This window comes from Tubulanus polymorphus, chromosome 4, assembly GCF_964204645.1.
Source record: "Tubulanus polymorphus chromosome 4, tnTubPoly1.2, whole genome shotgun sequence".
Classification (NCBI taxonomy): Eukaryota; Metazoa; Nemertea; class Palaeonemertea; order Tubulaniformes; family Tubulanidae; genus Tubulanus; species Tubulanus polymorphus.
Window position 1 is genome coordinate 4,765,993 of NC_134028.1, and position 14,924 is coordinate 4,780,916.

At 36.9% G+C, this 14,924-nt stretch overlaps 3 protein-coding genes across 4 annotated transcripts; 1 reads left to right on the plus strand and 2 right to left on the minus strand.

Annotated features, from left to right (window-relative positions):
• Positions 1–18: 18 nt before the first annotated feature.
• On the minus strand, positions 19–11,617 carry LOC141903709 (regulatory-associated protein of mTOR-like). 2 transcript variants are annotated; one of them, XM_074791951.1, is made up of 30 exons: positions 11,244–11,617; positions 10,988–11,090; positions 10,532–10,692; positions 10,350–10,430; positions 10,119–10,265; positions 9,732–9,904; positions 9,374–9,433; positions 9,182–9,282; positions 8,780–8,924; positions 8,320–8,497; positions 8,118–8,201; positions 7,882–7,992; positions 7,715–7,789; positions 7,470–7,634; positions 7,120–7,212; positions 6,581–6,724; positions 6,179–6,338; positions 5,388–5,432; positions 5,029–5,124; positions 4,474–4,724; positions 4,106–4,215; positions 3,763–4,027; positions 3,311–3,530; positions 2,840–2,954; positions 2,426–2,550; positions 1,904–2,118; positions 1,429–1,646; positions 903–1,019; positions 679–808; positions 19–594 (listed from the first exon to the last, which is right to left on the minus strand). In XM_074791951.1, exons 1-30 carry the CDS (start codon positions 11,487–11,489, stop codon positions 526–528), a joined length of 4,203 nt encoding a protein of 1,400 aa, XP_074648052.1. In that variant the 5' UTR covers positions 11,490–11,617; the 3' UTR covers positions 19–525. The 2 variants fall into 2 exon arrangements, with proteins under 2 accessions (XP_074648052.1, XP_074648053.1); XM_074791952.1 differs by lacking the exon at positions 5,388–5,432.
• Positions 11,618–11,836: 219 nt separating this feature from the next.
• On the plus strand, positions 11,837–12,577 carry LOC141904236 (cytochrome c oxidase assembly protein COX19-like). Its single transcript, XM_074792800.1, has 3 exons — positions 11,837–11,981; positions 12,241–12,352; positions 12,428–12,577. Exons 1-3 carry the CDS (start codon positions 11,900–11,902, stop codon positions 12,495–12,497), a joined length of 264 nt encoding a protein of 87 aa, XP_074648901.1. The 5' UTR covers positions 11,837–11,899; the 3' UTR covers positions 12,498–12,577.
• A 568-nt stretch (positions 12,578–13,145) lies between these two features.
• Positions 13,146–14,917, minus strand: LOC141904055 (small ribosomal subunit protein uS7m-like). The gene is made up of 6 exons (XM_074792504.1): positions 14,558–14,917; positions 14,247–14,414; positions 14,105–14,168; positions 13,755–13,925; positions 13,351–13,488; positions 13,146–13,273 (listed from the first exon to the last, which is right to left on the minus strand). Exons 1-6 carry the CDS (start codon positions 14,665–14,667, stop codon positions 13,196–13,198), a joined length of 729 nt encoding a protein of 242 aa, XP_074648605.1. The 5' UTR covers positions 14,668–14,917; the 3' UTR covers positions 13,146–13,195.
• Positions 14,918–14,924: the final 7 nt, after the last annotated feature.

Here is a 14,924-nt window from a genome sequence, read left to right on the forward strand (position 1 = left end):
GTACAGAGAATAGTAGCTAAGGATCCCTGAAGTGATATTTAACCGGTAGTCGTTTGAGCAAGCATTAATAATAATAATAATGATAATCATAATCCTCATTCATTAGAAATAAAATCTAATACATTTCATTCATAATTTACAGTAAAATCAATAACAATTGCAACATATATTTCATATTAACAGTATGTGTAGCCAGTTACACAAAATTATGATTAGTCAGTCGTGATGACCTCATTTCTCATGATTCAATGTTTAATTCCTGATTAACTTCATGAAACTGTACTATATACATGTACACCGAAAACAGGAATAATACTAATGTAGTTTTTTTTTCTGAAATCGTTCAAAGTTCAAATATTTTGCAAGTACATTTAGATCAAAGCAAGCATAATATCAGTTGGGGATGGTAGGTAGTTGTCTCATAGCCTCCAGCAGGGATGACAGGTACAGGTAGTTGTCTTATAGCCCACAGGTGTTTGTCGTCAGTCAGCGTATACTTAATGCACATCTATGATTCTTCTAATATCATCGTTTCCATTCAGAAGTTGAATAAACGGATATGAAACCATCGGTACTACCAGCAGCTAGTTTCACCTATTGATACAAAATACATCGATATATTAGAAATTCTTTCATACTCTCAAATGCTCATAATTACTACTGCCAGTCAAAACCTACTCGATATGGATGGAATGCCATGCAGCTGATTGGACCAATTCGTTGACCCATAAATCCATCGTGATACTTAATCGTACTCAAAGTATCACCGGATTGGTTAAACACAGTAATCAGTTGATTCAAATATCCACTGAAAAATAACAACGATCAACGCACATGAAAATATCAGTCATCATCACATCATCTTTTAGTCATCATCACATCCGAGATGTGTAATCACTTACCAGGATAATACATCAGCAAACTGATGAATCTCTAAAGCTGTAAGACCCTGACTAGTAGAAATCGTTTTCACTGATTCAGCAAAACGTGGATCCCAAAATCGAACATCACCACCAACACTAAAATATCAAATAACATAAACTACCGTGTAATACTGTATTCCAATTGATTGACACTTCACCTGTCCAGACCTAGTTACCTAAATATATCCCTGTCATACCCCAAAACCCAGTTAACCTAGCACTTAAATGTATATCACACCTTTTTATTATCACCAATCATGATTTTGGACATCTATATTATTATCCCATCTTCCCATTTTTTTTTGTTCCTCTGAAGATGAGGTTTAGAATTAATCTCGAAACTGTTAGAAAATAAACATTTTCTACAGATCTACTGTGGGTTTTTATTTGTTTACTAGAATTATATCAGTTCACCACAGTTATTTCCCATATTGGTAAACACAGGAGTATCAAATAAAATGACTACTAACACCGAACTATGTATATAACACATGCACACACGTACCTGGCACTAATAATTTTTCCTACGGAGCTCTTTTGTAAATGCACTTTAACGACCCAGCCGCTGTGTTCTCTTAATGTCATTACGCGACATTCAGCTGATGAGAGACGTCTATCGTACAATCTGACGGATCCATCTCCGCAGCCAGCAATCATCAGAGACTGACCGAATGAATCACAAGTTAAACTAGTAACACAACTATCAGCACCGGTAGGAATATCCTAAATATTAGAAACAATTCAATACATTAGTCACCGAATCTACAGTTCATGAACTCGAATCTGGGTAGGAGGTTCTTCTTTCTGGCTTCTCTGACTTTGAGGGGAGCCTGCTAATAATGCCCAGTGGCGCTCAGTACTCAGTAGGTTGAGGGGAACCTGCTAAATATGCCCTGAATGGCGCCTAGTGTGTTGAGATCCATATTAATATGAGCATTTATTTCATATAAAGATTCCTCGTTCACTTTGTGAATTCTCACCTGAACTTTCAACTCTTTCTGTACGTCCCATACACGTATGTGACGTACGTCGCCGGAAGCGAGCAGAATTCCACTTTGTTGTTCCCAATTCAAAACTAAACCGGAACCACGATTTGAAGGTAGCATATCCGACAACGCCTGCCAAGCGGTGACCAGTTTCTGACCCGATCCAAACATTGAACAATAATCTCTCCATATTCTAACACTGCCATCATCTGAAATAATACAACTTCAACCGTACCATCTTCCAGATCATTCAACCATGGTTGAATTTTTTTCAGGAACATTTCATTGAAATACAAATGAAAACGTTCAAATAATATCAGTAATCAATGGTAAGACCGTCAGTAACATCTTTCATATTTCTGTACGCATCATATCAGCATTTGTCTGGATAAAAAGTAACAAAATACTGATATTCAGGAAAAGTTGGCAACTCTGTTCAACTGTCACTTATTTCTTTATTTGGATGCAGAGGTTTTGTCATTTTGTTCATTACGAAGGAACTCTTAAGACACTTACCAGACCCGACCAGTAGAAGACTCTTATCATGAGCGTTAATGAAGTCCATAGCGGTTATACGACTATTCTTCGGATTATGGTTGACTAGATAATCTACTCTGGTTCCTTGTTCCCATTCCCACATACTACAATCAACACACAGTCAATCATTGAAAGTTGATATCAGTGATAAAAGTGGTTTAAATATGTCTCAGTGTCCTTACAGATCAGGGAATCCAAAATTCCCTGATATTTTACATCCTCTTTCCCTAATCCTTAACCAAAAATTCTGTGATTAGATTATAAAATATCCTCAGCAATAGATCTGTTTCAGATCAAGAGGTTCCTTGATCACCAACAAGTACCACAAGACAACAAAAATACAAATTCCCCGATTCGTAAGGAACCTGTTGTCTGATGGTATGAAATAAATACCTGACTCCCTCTTTATCAGCGACTGCCATGTACGTCTCATACGGGTGAAATTTAATCACAGTTGGAGTGAACTGGTTCCGATTAATAAATATCTGATCGTCCAAACGATTAAATCCTGCAGCCATAATTTAAATGCAACAGTTTTATTTTTGATAGTATGCTCTGCTTAAATTTGTTTCGTTCGTTAAGTATTTTTACGCTGTATATCATCCCTAGTTTGTATCATATCTGATTTCCTAAATCATTTCTTTATTCTGGATTGTATATAGAGCTCATAATTTTGTCATTAAAAGAGATTTCCTGAAGATGATTATTAGGATAAAGTCGAAACTATGAATAAACTACTAACTGCTCAATTAAACATTTTGGACTCTAATTTTCTTGAGGTGTTCTTATATGATTGACGGATTCAAAGTGTCTCATGAGTGGTTAACAGTTTTAAATGATATGAAACTCGGAAGAAGCACTCACCTGCTCTACGCTGCTCACTTTTCGCGGCAGAGCGAACCTTCGCGTTGCGTTCGTAACGCCACGATTTATTATGATGCGTTCTTGATTCTGTGTCCTGATTATCGGGTAAACGCATCACTGATTCCGAGAAATGTTTACAGCACCACGGGAAGAATTCCGTTGACACAGTTACTTGATGTTTCGTTTGGTTCATGTGTAAATCTTCATCTTTTTCATCAATCTGTAAATAACAGCTTTGCATCAATAATTTGTTTAGTTTGTAACTAGTTTTATGCTGTATATCACAGAAGATTGCAGAAGATTAGATGAAACATAAGTTTTAGCTCAAGGAAACATTTCAAACTCCATTCATTCTCGGTGTGAGATTTTATATCATCTTTTTACAACTCGCATTCGGAGTGTTTCCTCAATGGTAAGCTGTTACTGATAAATTGAGGAATACTCGCGCTCACCATGCTTGGACCTTTATCGAATATCTTCCTCGATCGTGAGAACTGAGCTGAGTAAGGTGTATGCGATAGGTTTGCTGCAGCTGCCACCGGTCCTTTCAAACCTTTCCTCACATCTTCCATTCCGACTTGCATCGAGCCTCGTCTCATATCCAGATATAACGGCCTCGACAGATCACGTGACCCCCGTCTCTCATAATTGAAATTCAATTTGTTATACGCCCTTTCAGTCTCCAACGGAAAACCATTTCCTTTCGGTGGTGTATCTCTGAAAATATCAATAAACAAATGTTCGTTCAAGATTTCTATTGGTACCCATTTGTAGTATCAGAAGATTCATGCTTACCCTATTTGCATTGTAACTGGTTTATTTGATGGACTAGATGGAGCGGATAATGATGCCATCTCCTGACTCGACTGTAGCTGCATAGCTTTACTAGGTTTTGAAGTAGTTGCCTGTAGCAGCAAGAAACAGTTTTGAACAATTAAATCAGATGAAACCGAGAGCATTTTCTCAAAAGAGCAAAATCATGATCAGTTACTGCGTTCTTATGATTTATTACCAGAGCGCAAATATCAAACAGTGAATCAGAAGGATCAGCTATAAGGTAACTCATAGTGGAAATGATAGCAGAACCGGAACTAAGAGATATCTTGACTGCAGATGTGATTTAACTGGCTTCTCTAATGACGTTAATAAAAATCATAATTTACCTTTAGTTTTATAGTATTCACCAGTGATTTCGCCATTTCATGAACTCTAGGATGAGGGTCGTTAGTTAACTGTAGTAAATGTTTCCACACTGAAGTGTAAATATTACTATAACTCGCTCCTAACATTGAACTGATTGATGAGGCAGACGCGACCCGTTTGATCGCGAGAACCGGTAGATTTTCAGCGCTTCCCGACGAACTGTCGAAACTTCCACTTCCGCTGAGGTTCGATAGAGGATTCATACCAGTACCTTACAGAAAGAGACAGAGATAGATTATGATAGACTATACCAGGAAAGATGGATCGACCAGAAAAGATGGATCGACCAGAAAAGATGGATCGACCAGAATAGATGGATCTGTATTTTGTCTTGGAGCTAGTCAAATGTGGTCTGATATCAATATGGGCTGTATATCAGAGGTTGACTGTACAATAGTGATATCTTATCAATGGCTGAATGAACTTATAATTAATCTAAGCCATTTTTCTTGATTAATGATTACAATACCAGTAAATCTTTTGCCAAATCATTAAGAAAGATTTTATCAACTTACTTGGACTCGCAGTCAACATGCCTTTAAGACTGGATCTTGATGAACTCTTTTTTATACCCGGTACATTCAGAGTCGACCCGATACCAACTAGGTTTTCTGTAACATGCAGACAAGCGACATGCGGACATATTATTCAATAAGATCAGTAAATGCATTTAGTTTAGTTTTTCATGGTGACTAAGCAAAGTTTTCTGGAATTTCTATTATTGATGATCGATCTTATCGATGAAACATATTGCAGCAAGCATTTTGAGATTTTTGGAGGTTTGATTTGAAAACTGATGGCAAAAGCATAAACAAACATGAAGCCAATCACGGAACAAGAGCGAACAAAATAAATCAAGATTGCTTTTACAAACCTGGCGTTTGACTTGGATAATTCAGTATACGCATTTCCAATAATTCTAGCAAGCAAATTATCAATAGGTATAGAATATAATAGTATAGAGCAAATAATCATAATCATGTGATCAATCCCCAAAAACCTATGTAACAAACCAGTAAAAACCACTCACACTAACACCAGCACTGTTTCAATTACCGTTCTATCAGCATATGACTAGAACATTACTGAATTTTAACTGGGTTCAAAAAGTCAGATATCAATTTCAAAGAGTGTCTCAGCTGTACGGTATTTGAAGTAGTCTATAATATGTATATCATGTTTGTGTTGTGATGACTTTCATGTGAATGTGCAAGGTTACACAGTTAATACCAGAGACAGAGTAAAAGGGTAAATTCAAACATCAAACCAATCAATAAATTAGATTCAAATTCAATATACCGGGTAGAGTATCATATAAAATATCACACTAAGAAATAAAATAGAGTCCGAGATGTTTCTTTGAGCTAGTAGTTTATTCAATGTTTCAACTTTATCCTAATAGTCATCTTAGTGTGGCATTTTATATCATAGTTACAACATGGACTCAATTCATCAATTGTTAAACTGCCCAGAGAGACTCCCTCTTACTCTACCTTTTAACCCATCTATTTATGAGAACTCAAATCAAATTCAGATTTCAAATCTCATTCTAGCCCACAGCTGTATTCAAAGTTTGATTGACTGAATATTGTAATTTGTAAACAGCGTGGCGGGGAGCTTTTGTATTGAAATTAAAACAGTTAGAATACGGTGTAGACTGCAAACCTGTTGAAGCGTTAGATACGACATTCCACCCACCGGGGGCTACAGCTGCTACGACCGGGTTATTCTGATTCTGACGTTCCTCTTCGAGCAGTTGATACGCAACGGCGGTGAATGAATTCTCAAACTGCATCACGAGTCCAGCCAGTGCAACGACCAATTCCTGAAAATCACAGAAACATTCATAACAAAACCTGACCTGATCTGCTAAGAATTCAATGAATTATCACGGTCAAATATGTAAGACTTAAACAGACACTGTTGGATTTTTTGCACAATCTGGCCATCTCAGCAAATTTCCCTAACTTTTAGCATTTTCATAAAATTCCCGGACTATTCTCTGACTTCTATAAAGAAAAGAAAATTCCTCGACTTTTCCATGATGATAATCATCGGGAATTTTACCTGACGAACGAACGGACTTCCATCACTGACGATGCTTAATAGCGTCATACCAACGCCGTGATCGATAGTATTAGCGTGATCGGTGCGCTCCTGACCGCTGTTATTCACAAAACTACCAAGCGCGTGTACTCCTGCAGCTCGCACCTAACGATACAATATATATATATATATACATGTACTTTATTATTCATATGGTCATTCCTAATTATCAACATCAATCATTTTCTATCATTGAAACTGTAAGTATCTCTGTTTATTATTATTTAATATTATATATATCATATCATCTTCAACTTTTTCACCATCATCATCAATTTTCAATCTATTCTATCTTTGGGGACAATGAACCTCCACTCGAGTACAGCCCTGAGGCTTGCCTATTGCCCTTTTTCAGGCCTATATAAACAACTATACATATTTATGTTAAACATGTTATACAATTTTGTTAAAAAGGAGATAAAGAAAAATCGTAATACAATATATACAATATTCAGAAACTGATTTGTTGACGGCAAAGTGAGTGTTTAAACTGTGAATACCTCGGGTTCTGGATCTTTCAGTAGTTCATAGATTTTCTCTTGAGCGCTATTGCGAACACCGGTCCATCGCGCTGCGTCAAAGTTTGTCCAGATCTGTAAGATAAACATCAACACATTTACAACTCGTGGAGAAATCAAGGGTTAAGAAAATCAACCCAGGTTATGTTCATACTTTTAGGAAATCTTATTTCCACAGTCTTTCTAGATATTTAGTTTTACCCTAATAATATTGGAGTCTTTTACCTTAGTATTTTAGGTATCTTATTATGCATAATGTCTTTATTGTGATTATTGTAAAGCGCAGCAATCACCATTACTTATTAATTACTATCATCAAAATTGAATCGTACCTTGGCTAAACACAGAGTCAGCCACTGGCGTAGTAGAGCTTGAGAATCAGAGAAATGTTCTAAACAAATAGCTATCAGACTGCCTTGTAAAGCTGCCTCCTGCCCGGTCGGGTAATCATTAACAATGATTGCGAGTACAAACGCTGCCATAGTTCTGTGTTCAGACTGAAATTAGATAAATGGTACGATCGTGTAACTTTATGCGATTTGAAGACAAAATCTTGATCTATTTGAACTCTTCTTACCGGCATATATGGATCTGCTAAAACTTGTAAGAAATATTTGTGTCCGTTGTCTTTGACGAGATCTGCCTGACATGACTACAACGAAATAAAAAGTTCAGTCAGTTATTCAAATTGTCTCTCAACAAAAATCAGCAAAACTACATTCGAAATGATCAGTGCTAACTTACGGTGTCAACTGCTAATATTTTCGCCCATATAAACACGAGTAAAGGTCGTAATTCTCGTGCAGAACTTTGTAACAATTTCAACACATACGGGAAGATACCGACTGACAAAGCCTGGAAAATTGAAAAACAGTTACATACATTTGCAATGCCTTATAGCACACAAAATAATATCAGGATTTAGGATAACGGTTCAGCATAAAATTACTGCGAAATGACTTGATCTCATTAGTACTAACCAGACTGACAGCCCAAGGTCCGAGATCCAGAAAACGACCGAGCAATTCTAACGCGCGTAAACGATGAACCTGACTCAGTAATACCTTTAACGAAATAAAATAACTAACTAGACTTAGGAAACCAAAGATCAGGAGCTGAAATACATCCATCATCCAGCAGGCAATATTGCTGTATGAATTTGATTTTTTGCACTAATTCTACCTGAAGCACGATAGGTAATTGTTCCGGTGGACTGCGAGCTTCTGAACCGTAAGATAGCCAAACCTGGAAAGCCGTTAATTGTTCAGCGAAGAACGGACTGTGACGGAACGTAGCGCCTTCATCGAGTATAGCAGGAAGTTGTGACAAACACAGATCTAATGTTAAATCCCATGCTTGCCTAGAAAGAGAAAATTAGAAATGAAAATATTCTCATCCGTATCATTGAAAAGCACAGGGTTCTTACAGATCAGGGAATCCAAAATTCAGTAATATTTTCCTGACCCTTGACCAAAATTACTTTGATTAAATCATAAAATATCCTCGATGGGACTGTTTCTTCTAAACGCTTCAATTTGCCACTCATCACCAGCAAAATTCCTTGATTTTAAAGAAAGGTCAGAAGTCCCTGATTTTTCCTGATCTGTAAGGACCCTGAAAGCGTCTTATTGGCGTCACTTACCAAATAGAATGCTGATAAGTCGGTGGTAATTTCGGATTTGAAACCGGCGTACAGTTATATGAACGCATGATCCGTTCAGCAAGAAGGAAATTACGAAATAAACTCGCGACGAGTAAATCCTGACGGAACAATTTTTGAAACAAGTCTGAAATGATGAATGAAATGAATATCAATCGATAATAATCACAGATCTATCACACCCTGGACTGGGTGTGAAACGAACAGATCATTTGACATTTCACCTCAATTCAGGTGAAAGTTAATATCATTCTGTTTTCATTTTCAGAACTCATAGAATAGAATTGATTCAAAATGTTACTTCTCTCTAATTGTGAGTCTTTTCTTTCAAATGAATCAAAGATAGTCAATTATCAATTGAAACCAATATATTCAGTTATTTACCTCGAGGTAGAGTATTCCATGCTATCGTATCAGTGATAGCTGTAAATATCCAATTCAATTCTCCTAACATAGTACGTCTATCATTCAACTGTCCAGGTATCCTTCAAATACAACATATTTTTCATTTTTACCGACTAAGATCATCACATTATAGCAATTTCAGAGACTGCGATTATGGAGAAATTCACTTACTTTTCTATCAGCTCTAACGAGATTCCGGGAACCAATTTCTTAGTGTTTTGTAAAACATACCTAGATTATAATGAGAAATCCAGGTAAAACTTCAATTTTGACAAAATTTAAAATAATTAGTTTTTAATTGTTTCTATGCTGTATATTATCACTTATTCTGAATTAATCTCTTTGTTCTGTATTGTGTATATGTATCGCATAATTCTGTCATAACATCAATATTCCTGATAATGACTATTAAGACAAGTTGAAACATTAAATCATTAACTTGAACTCATAGAAGCAAATCTGCCTCTCAGCGTGAGATTTTACTTTTCCCTAAGATTATTTCGACAAATTTTTCTGACCAAAGACTCACCAACGAAGAGCTATTTTAATCGGTGTAGTCAAACATGAAGTGAATAAATCTGCCGGTAATTCAGGATTCATCGGTAATAATTCATTAGGACTACACGCTGCTAGCTGTATACAGTTCTTCACCGATACTGGTTGCGTTGTTTGACCATTTGTTCGATTGTTCATCATAGCCAACTACAAAATATAATACTGGCATATTCTTACACAAATTCATTCATTTCAATTACAGTACAGGGTGTCGCCCTTTTCTTCACAAAATTTTCATTGATTAACAAATGTTTGGTCAGTAGCACTATCCATATTCCCAGAATTTTCCATTTCAAGATTTTTCTGACTCCCTGAGTTTTCCGTTTTCAGGTTTTTCAAGAAGTTGATTTTCTTAACTGACCTCTATTTCTTGTTCTCGTTGGAGTTGAAATTGTTTGAATGATTCTATAATAACTCCAGCATTGGAGCAGTCGTAAACGTAAATAGACGGACACAACATCCACGTCTGTAGATCATACACCGACAGCGGTATATACTGTGTATACGTCTACAAAATAGACAATACATGCCATAATAAATCGCAGGTAATTTTTATCCTGATATCATGATTATGTGGAAATTCACTGTATACCTTATTGAATACCCAAATTTCACCATTCATTGTTGGTTTTGGAACACCGTGTCCATTATAATGGAATAGAACTCTTTCTTCCTGTAAAAACCAAACCCATAGGATTTGTATATTTCATCAATCAGCTAGGACGGCATTGGAGCCAGGGCTTGGATTGGGCTCGAGATACTTATTTCAAATACCTTTGCATTTCTGCGTAACGACGTACAGAGTTTTTTCACCTCTTCGACAGTCGGGTCGAGACTCTGTTTATATCGAGCTCGTGGCTGCCATCTTTCATATTGTTTTTGTAAATTTGCGCCGATCGCTTCTAATGATTTCTGAGGACTCATCGACAGTGGGTCTAAAACATATACAAATACATATGTAGGCCTACAGTCTGTGAGACTTCAGACTCATTCAGTGTTCTTACATATTGGGAAATCCAGAAATTCCCTGATATTTCCTTGAAATTCCCAGAATAAACTAGTATTCTCTTGATTATCATACGATATCCTCAGTAGAGTGCGGGCTGTTTGTTTTCAAGAGTTTCCTTGTGCCACTCTTCACTCATCACTTATTCCTGATATTCCCCGCGGGAAAAACCAAATCCGAAATTCTTTGATATGTAAAAACCTTAAGGATTAGTCACCTCTTACCTATCCAACATTCCATACGAGCACATGGAGAGGTTTTAACCACATCTGGAGGATCAACTCCAACGTTTAAACATAAAACTAGCGCCACGCTTACCGTCTTCATCTACAATACAACAAAACCATTTCAATCATGCAATTTCAATTGCGCAGTTTTGTACAGTAATATTTCAAACCTAGGTGGATTAGAGCAGAAGGGTCAATCATTCCGAATCTGAGTAAGTCAGGGCCGGGTTTCAATAAATAACTCGGAACTTACCCGATCTTTCATACGCCACGAATGCGTCAATGTTTTTATACCCTCAATTTTTTCTAAATGACGTTTCGAGGTGAACGCGTTAAATAACTTCCAATCGGATTCGGGAGAATCGTTATCTTCAATGACCGAATCGGGATGCTGTTCAACGGCGGACATAGATCGAGGAGATGAGGAAGCAGCGATTTCTCTTGTTTCAATAGATTCAGTCGCCTCCTCAGCGACATAATGAGAATCAACAGCATTCATTATGACTACAGATCAGTGAGTTCTAATTGGGAGACGACACAATATGTCATGACATAAAACAGCAGGCGAATAAAACAATTTTTTATGATTGGGATTCGCAATTCCAGTTTAGAAGTGGCGTGAAGAGATCGCCATGTTTTACTATGTCGCAACGATTCGTGAAGATATCAACTCGTTTGTTGCGGCTGTAATCGAAGATTTTGAAAGGTATATGTTAAAAATTCCTCTCCTGCTTAATTCATTTCGTTTTATTTCTCATTTCACTAGACAACGAAACCTATGGAAAGCCTATGGAAAATACATATTTCTTCTATCACATAATTTTATGTGACAGGTTTGAAAGCGCGCCTAGCGGCGGTTCCAAGAATCATCCTAAACATATACACTTGCATACATGTACATGTACAAAAATGTCCACTGGAATCACATTCAATCAGAAAAGATTTCAGACCAAGCCTCCAGATAAAGGAAGCTTTCCGTTAGATCATGATGGTAATGTATGATTCACAATTGATTTCATAATTTGATATCTACTGATAACTTTTTTTCTAAATCTGACTGAAAATATTATTTCACACGTTCTAGTTCAGGGGGATCTCATTTCAGATTCATCTTTTTTCATTTATGGATAGAGTCAGGGTTTATTCGCATGGCCACAGTCCGGTTACTGGAAATGCTATCCTAATCTGCGACCTACATTTGGATAAGGGTCGAAGAGAAACACTTCGATTTATCATTATTTTCATTTCAGGTGAATGCAAACTGTTTATGATGAAATATATGAGATGTTTACGTGAGAATGAAATGCAAAATTCAAGTTGTCGCGAACAATCGAAAGACTATTTACAATGTAGAATGGACCGGTAAGTGTCTGTCCTTCTTCAATTCATATCCAAGCTGTTGCAGCTTTTGTTTGATATGTTATTTCGTGATTTCAGTAATCTGATGAAAAAAGAAGATTTCAGTAAATTAGGATTTACTCCAGAGGAAGATCTGAAGAAATCCTGACCGAAGTAATTAATGGTTATTTTTCAATTTATGAAAGTGTTTGTATATGTTTGTATTATAGATATGTTAAATGTAAAATAAACAGAGTTTTCATTAAATTAAAGTCTGTAAATTAGTTACATGTGTTTTGACTATCATGAGAGCGAAGGGTTCTCTTGCTCATATCATTCAGCATGGCTCTGTAGGAGGCAGGAGAACGAGGGGCCACCCATGCTGAATACGGCTGGATGAAATTAAGGAGTGCACCGGAATAAGCCTTGGCCCATTACTCTGGCTAGCACAGCGTTCTGAGTCGAGGAAAGCTGTGTGGAGAACTGTGTTGCCTCAATGGCCACCCGGCCGAGCTAAGATGCATGATGATGATGTCTGTCTCAAGTGGTTGCATAGAAATGACAATTCTCATGGTACTTTTTATTTAAGATATAATCCTCGCTCTCAGTAAGGCAGGTTTTGATTGGTCTCTACTGGTTCCGTAATCCTCTCCTGTAGTATTTATTTTGATCAGAATACACCCATTGTAGCATATAACCTGTAAACCTGATAGAAGCAGCCAATAGAGTAGGAATCCCCATTCCTAAACCTCACTACAGTACATTCATTCCATCATCAGAGAAATCCAAAATATCACAACAATTTTTATAATTTAAATTCGCACTGATATTTTAATTAATTAATTTGATACATGTTAAAAAGTTTGATCACCATCTGAAATGAGCGTAAGCCCGATTAGCTTCACATTGTCTGTGTAAATCTTGCTTTTTCCTGACGCTTCGACCCTGAAAAACATTCACAATTAAATACATTACAAAAACATCCACTGCATGAAAATAGTCAAACACTGGTCATTTCGTACCTCATTTTTGGCAGCCTCTAAAAGTTCCCAGGCCAGCTTATCGTGGAATCTGGTATTTCTATCCTTATCTTTACTCGATTCAATAATCCAGTTTATCGATTTAAAAGTTTGGAGCTTTTGCGGACAGGCGACTGGAACCTGAATCATAGGAAAATAAATCAATGAGATACTGGTGGCACATACCAGAGGGCGCAATGCACTGCGTAATACATATTTTTCAATTCACACTCTAATTCAAATATCGTGCGTATTTCTATTACTGACTTTTCCAATTTTCCAGTGCATAGAATAGATTTCACTGAACGTTGCTTTACTAATGAGAAAAGGTGATCAAAATTTAATTGAAAAGTAGAAGTTTTCGAAGCGTAGAACCACTAGTGACACCTGGTGGGGTGGTGTTTTACCTCGTATACGACTCCACCTTTCATTACTTTCATCAGTCTTAAAGCAGGTCGACAATTCTCCACCGCCTCATAAAGTATTTTTACAGGATTCAGTTCTATCTGTTCCCTTTCTTCATCCGTCGTACATTTGTGATATTTTTCTATTTGTATCCTTTTTATATTTTCGAAAGCCTGAAGAAAATTATGGATGCTGATATTAGTGTATGGTCTGATTCAGGTTTCAATCATTTGCCTGTACCCACCCTGCTCAGATATTTGGTCAAGTCTGGATGATCTGATTGAAAGTGCAAGGTGTGGGGGATACAGACAGCAGATTTCTAGCACTGAATTCTCATAACTTGCGTGAATACCTTAGACATTAAACTTCGAGCCAGTAATTTTCTTCCCTTTCTCATCACAATATTAGTGAATTTTCTTAAAACAGAATAGAACAAACATTTATGGAACAGTAGAACATTTTACATGATCTTAATAAACGGAAGGTGTATTTACTTAACAAGAAGATCATCGTAAAATCCTGTGTGTTCATCTATTTTAGCTGCTTCGATTGGGCTGAAATTCCTGATGTCATCTTCAGGAGGAAGTTGTTCGAGGTCTATTTTACTGACGGTTGGAGGTTGATATTTAGGGCTGTATATTCGCCAGCGAACCTGCTCATAACTAAACAATAAAACATCAATATTAATCAATCACTGCCCAGCATGCCGTGTTGTGATGTTATACTTTGTTCACTGACACTGTAAACGATGTATGGGTCCGTATAAAGGTAAAGCAGTCAACAAGAAAAGTCTTAGTTGTTATACCTTGGCTTTACTGTTGATCTCTCATTTTGTAGAATTCCGCAACTATAAATAACTGGAGTAATCTGTTTTATGTAAGCATATCTCGTCAGTCTTCTTAAAGAAAACGCCATATTTCAGCCTGGTTGCCGATAATGCCGTGGTCAGGTCACTGGTTGGTGTGGTTGGTGGGGCGGATGACGTTCCACTTCACACGCCGATTTCACTATTGTTTGCAGGTTTCAAGTGATGCTTTTTCTTGCAAAAGTAAATATGAACATCAGAGATTCACTGACCAGTCTTAGAAAACGGAATCCAACTATTTTTTATGCTTTAAATAGGGGAAAGACGAAAAAATCGGCAGAAAAAAAGAATTACGGGCAACGACCTT

What these genes read in the sequence shown, in the direction of transcription:
- LOC141903709 (XM_074791951.1), bottom strand. Translation starts at nt 11,489, where the DNA reads ATGAATGCTGTTGATTCTCATTATGTCGCTGAGGAGGCGACTGAATCT. An exon ending in AACGAGAACAAGAAATAGAG is followed by an intron (nt 9,905 to 10,118) that starts GTCAGTTAAGAA and finishes TATATTTTGTAG; the next exon opens with TTGGCTATGATGAACAATCG. An exon ending in TCGATAAAGGTCCAAGCATG is followed by an intron (nt 3,531 to 3,762) that starts GTGAGCGCGAGT and finishes TGTTATTTACAG; the next exon opens with ATTGATGAAAAAGATGAAGA.
- LOC141904236 (XM_074792800.1), top strand. Translation starts at nt 11,900, where the DNA reads ATGTCCACTGGAATCACATTCAATCAGAAAAGATTTCAGACCAAGCCT. An exon ending in CTTTCCGTTAGATCATGATG is followed by an intron (nt 11,982 to 12,240) that starts GTAATGTATGAT and finishes TTTTCATTTCAG; the next exon opens with GTGAATGCAAACTGTTTATG. An exon ending in TTACAATGTAGAATGGACCG is followed by an intron (nt 12,353 to 12,427) that starts GTAAGTGTCTGT and finishes TCGTGATTTCAG; the next exon opens with TAATCTGATGAAAAAAGAAG.
- LOC141904055 (XM_074792504.1), bottom strand. Translation starts at nt 14,667, where the DNA reads ATGGCGTTTTCTTTAAGAAGACTGACGAGATATGCTTACATAAAACAG. An exon ending in AAGGTGGAGTCGTATACGAG is followed by an intron (nt 13,489 to 13,754) that starts GTAAAACACCAC and finishes CCTATGATTCAG; the next exon opens with GTTCCAGTCGCCTGTCCGCA. An exon ending in TAGAGGCTGCCAAAAATGAG is followed by an intron (nt 13,274 to 13,350) that starts GTACGAAATGAC and finishes AATGTTTTTCAG; the next exon opens with GGTCGAAGCGTCAGGAAAAA.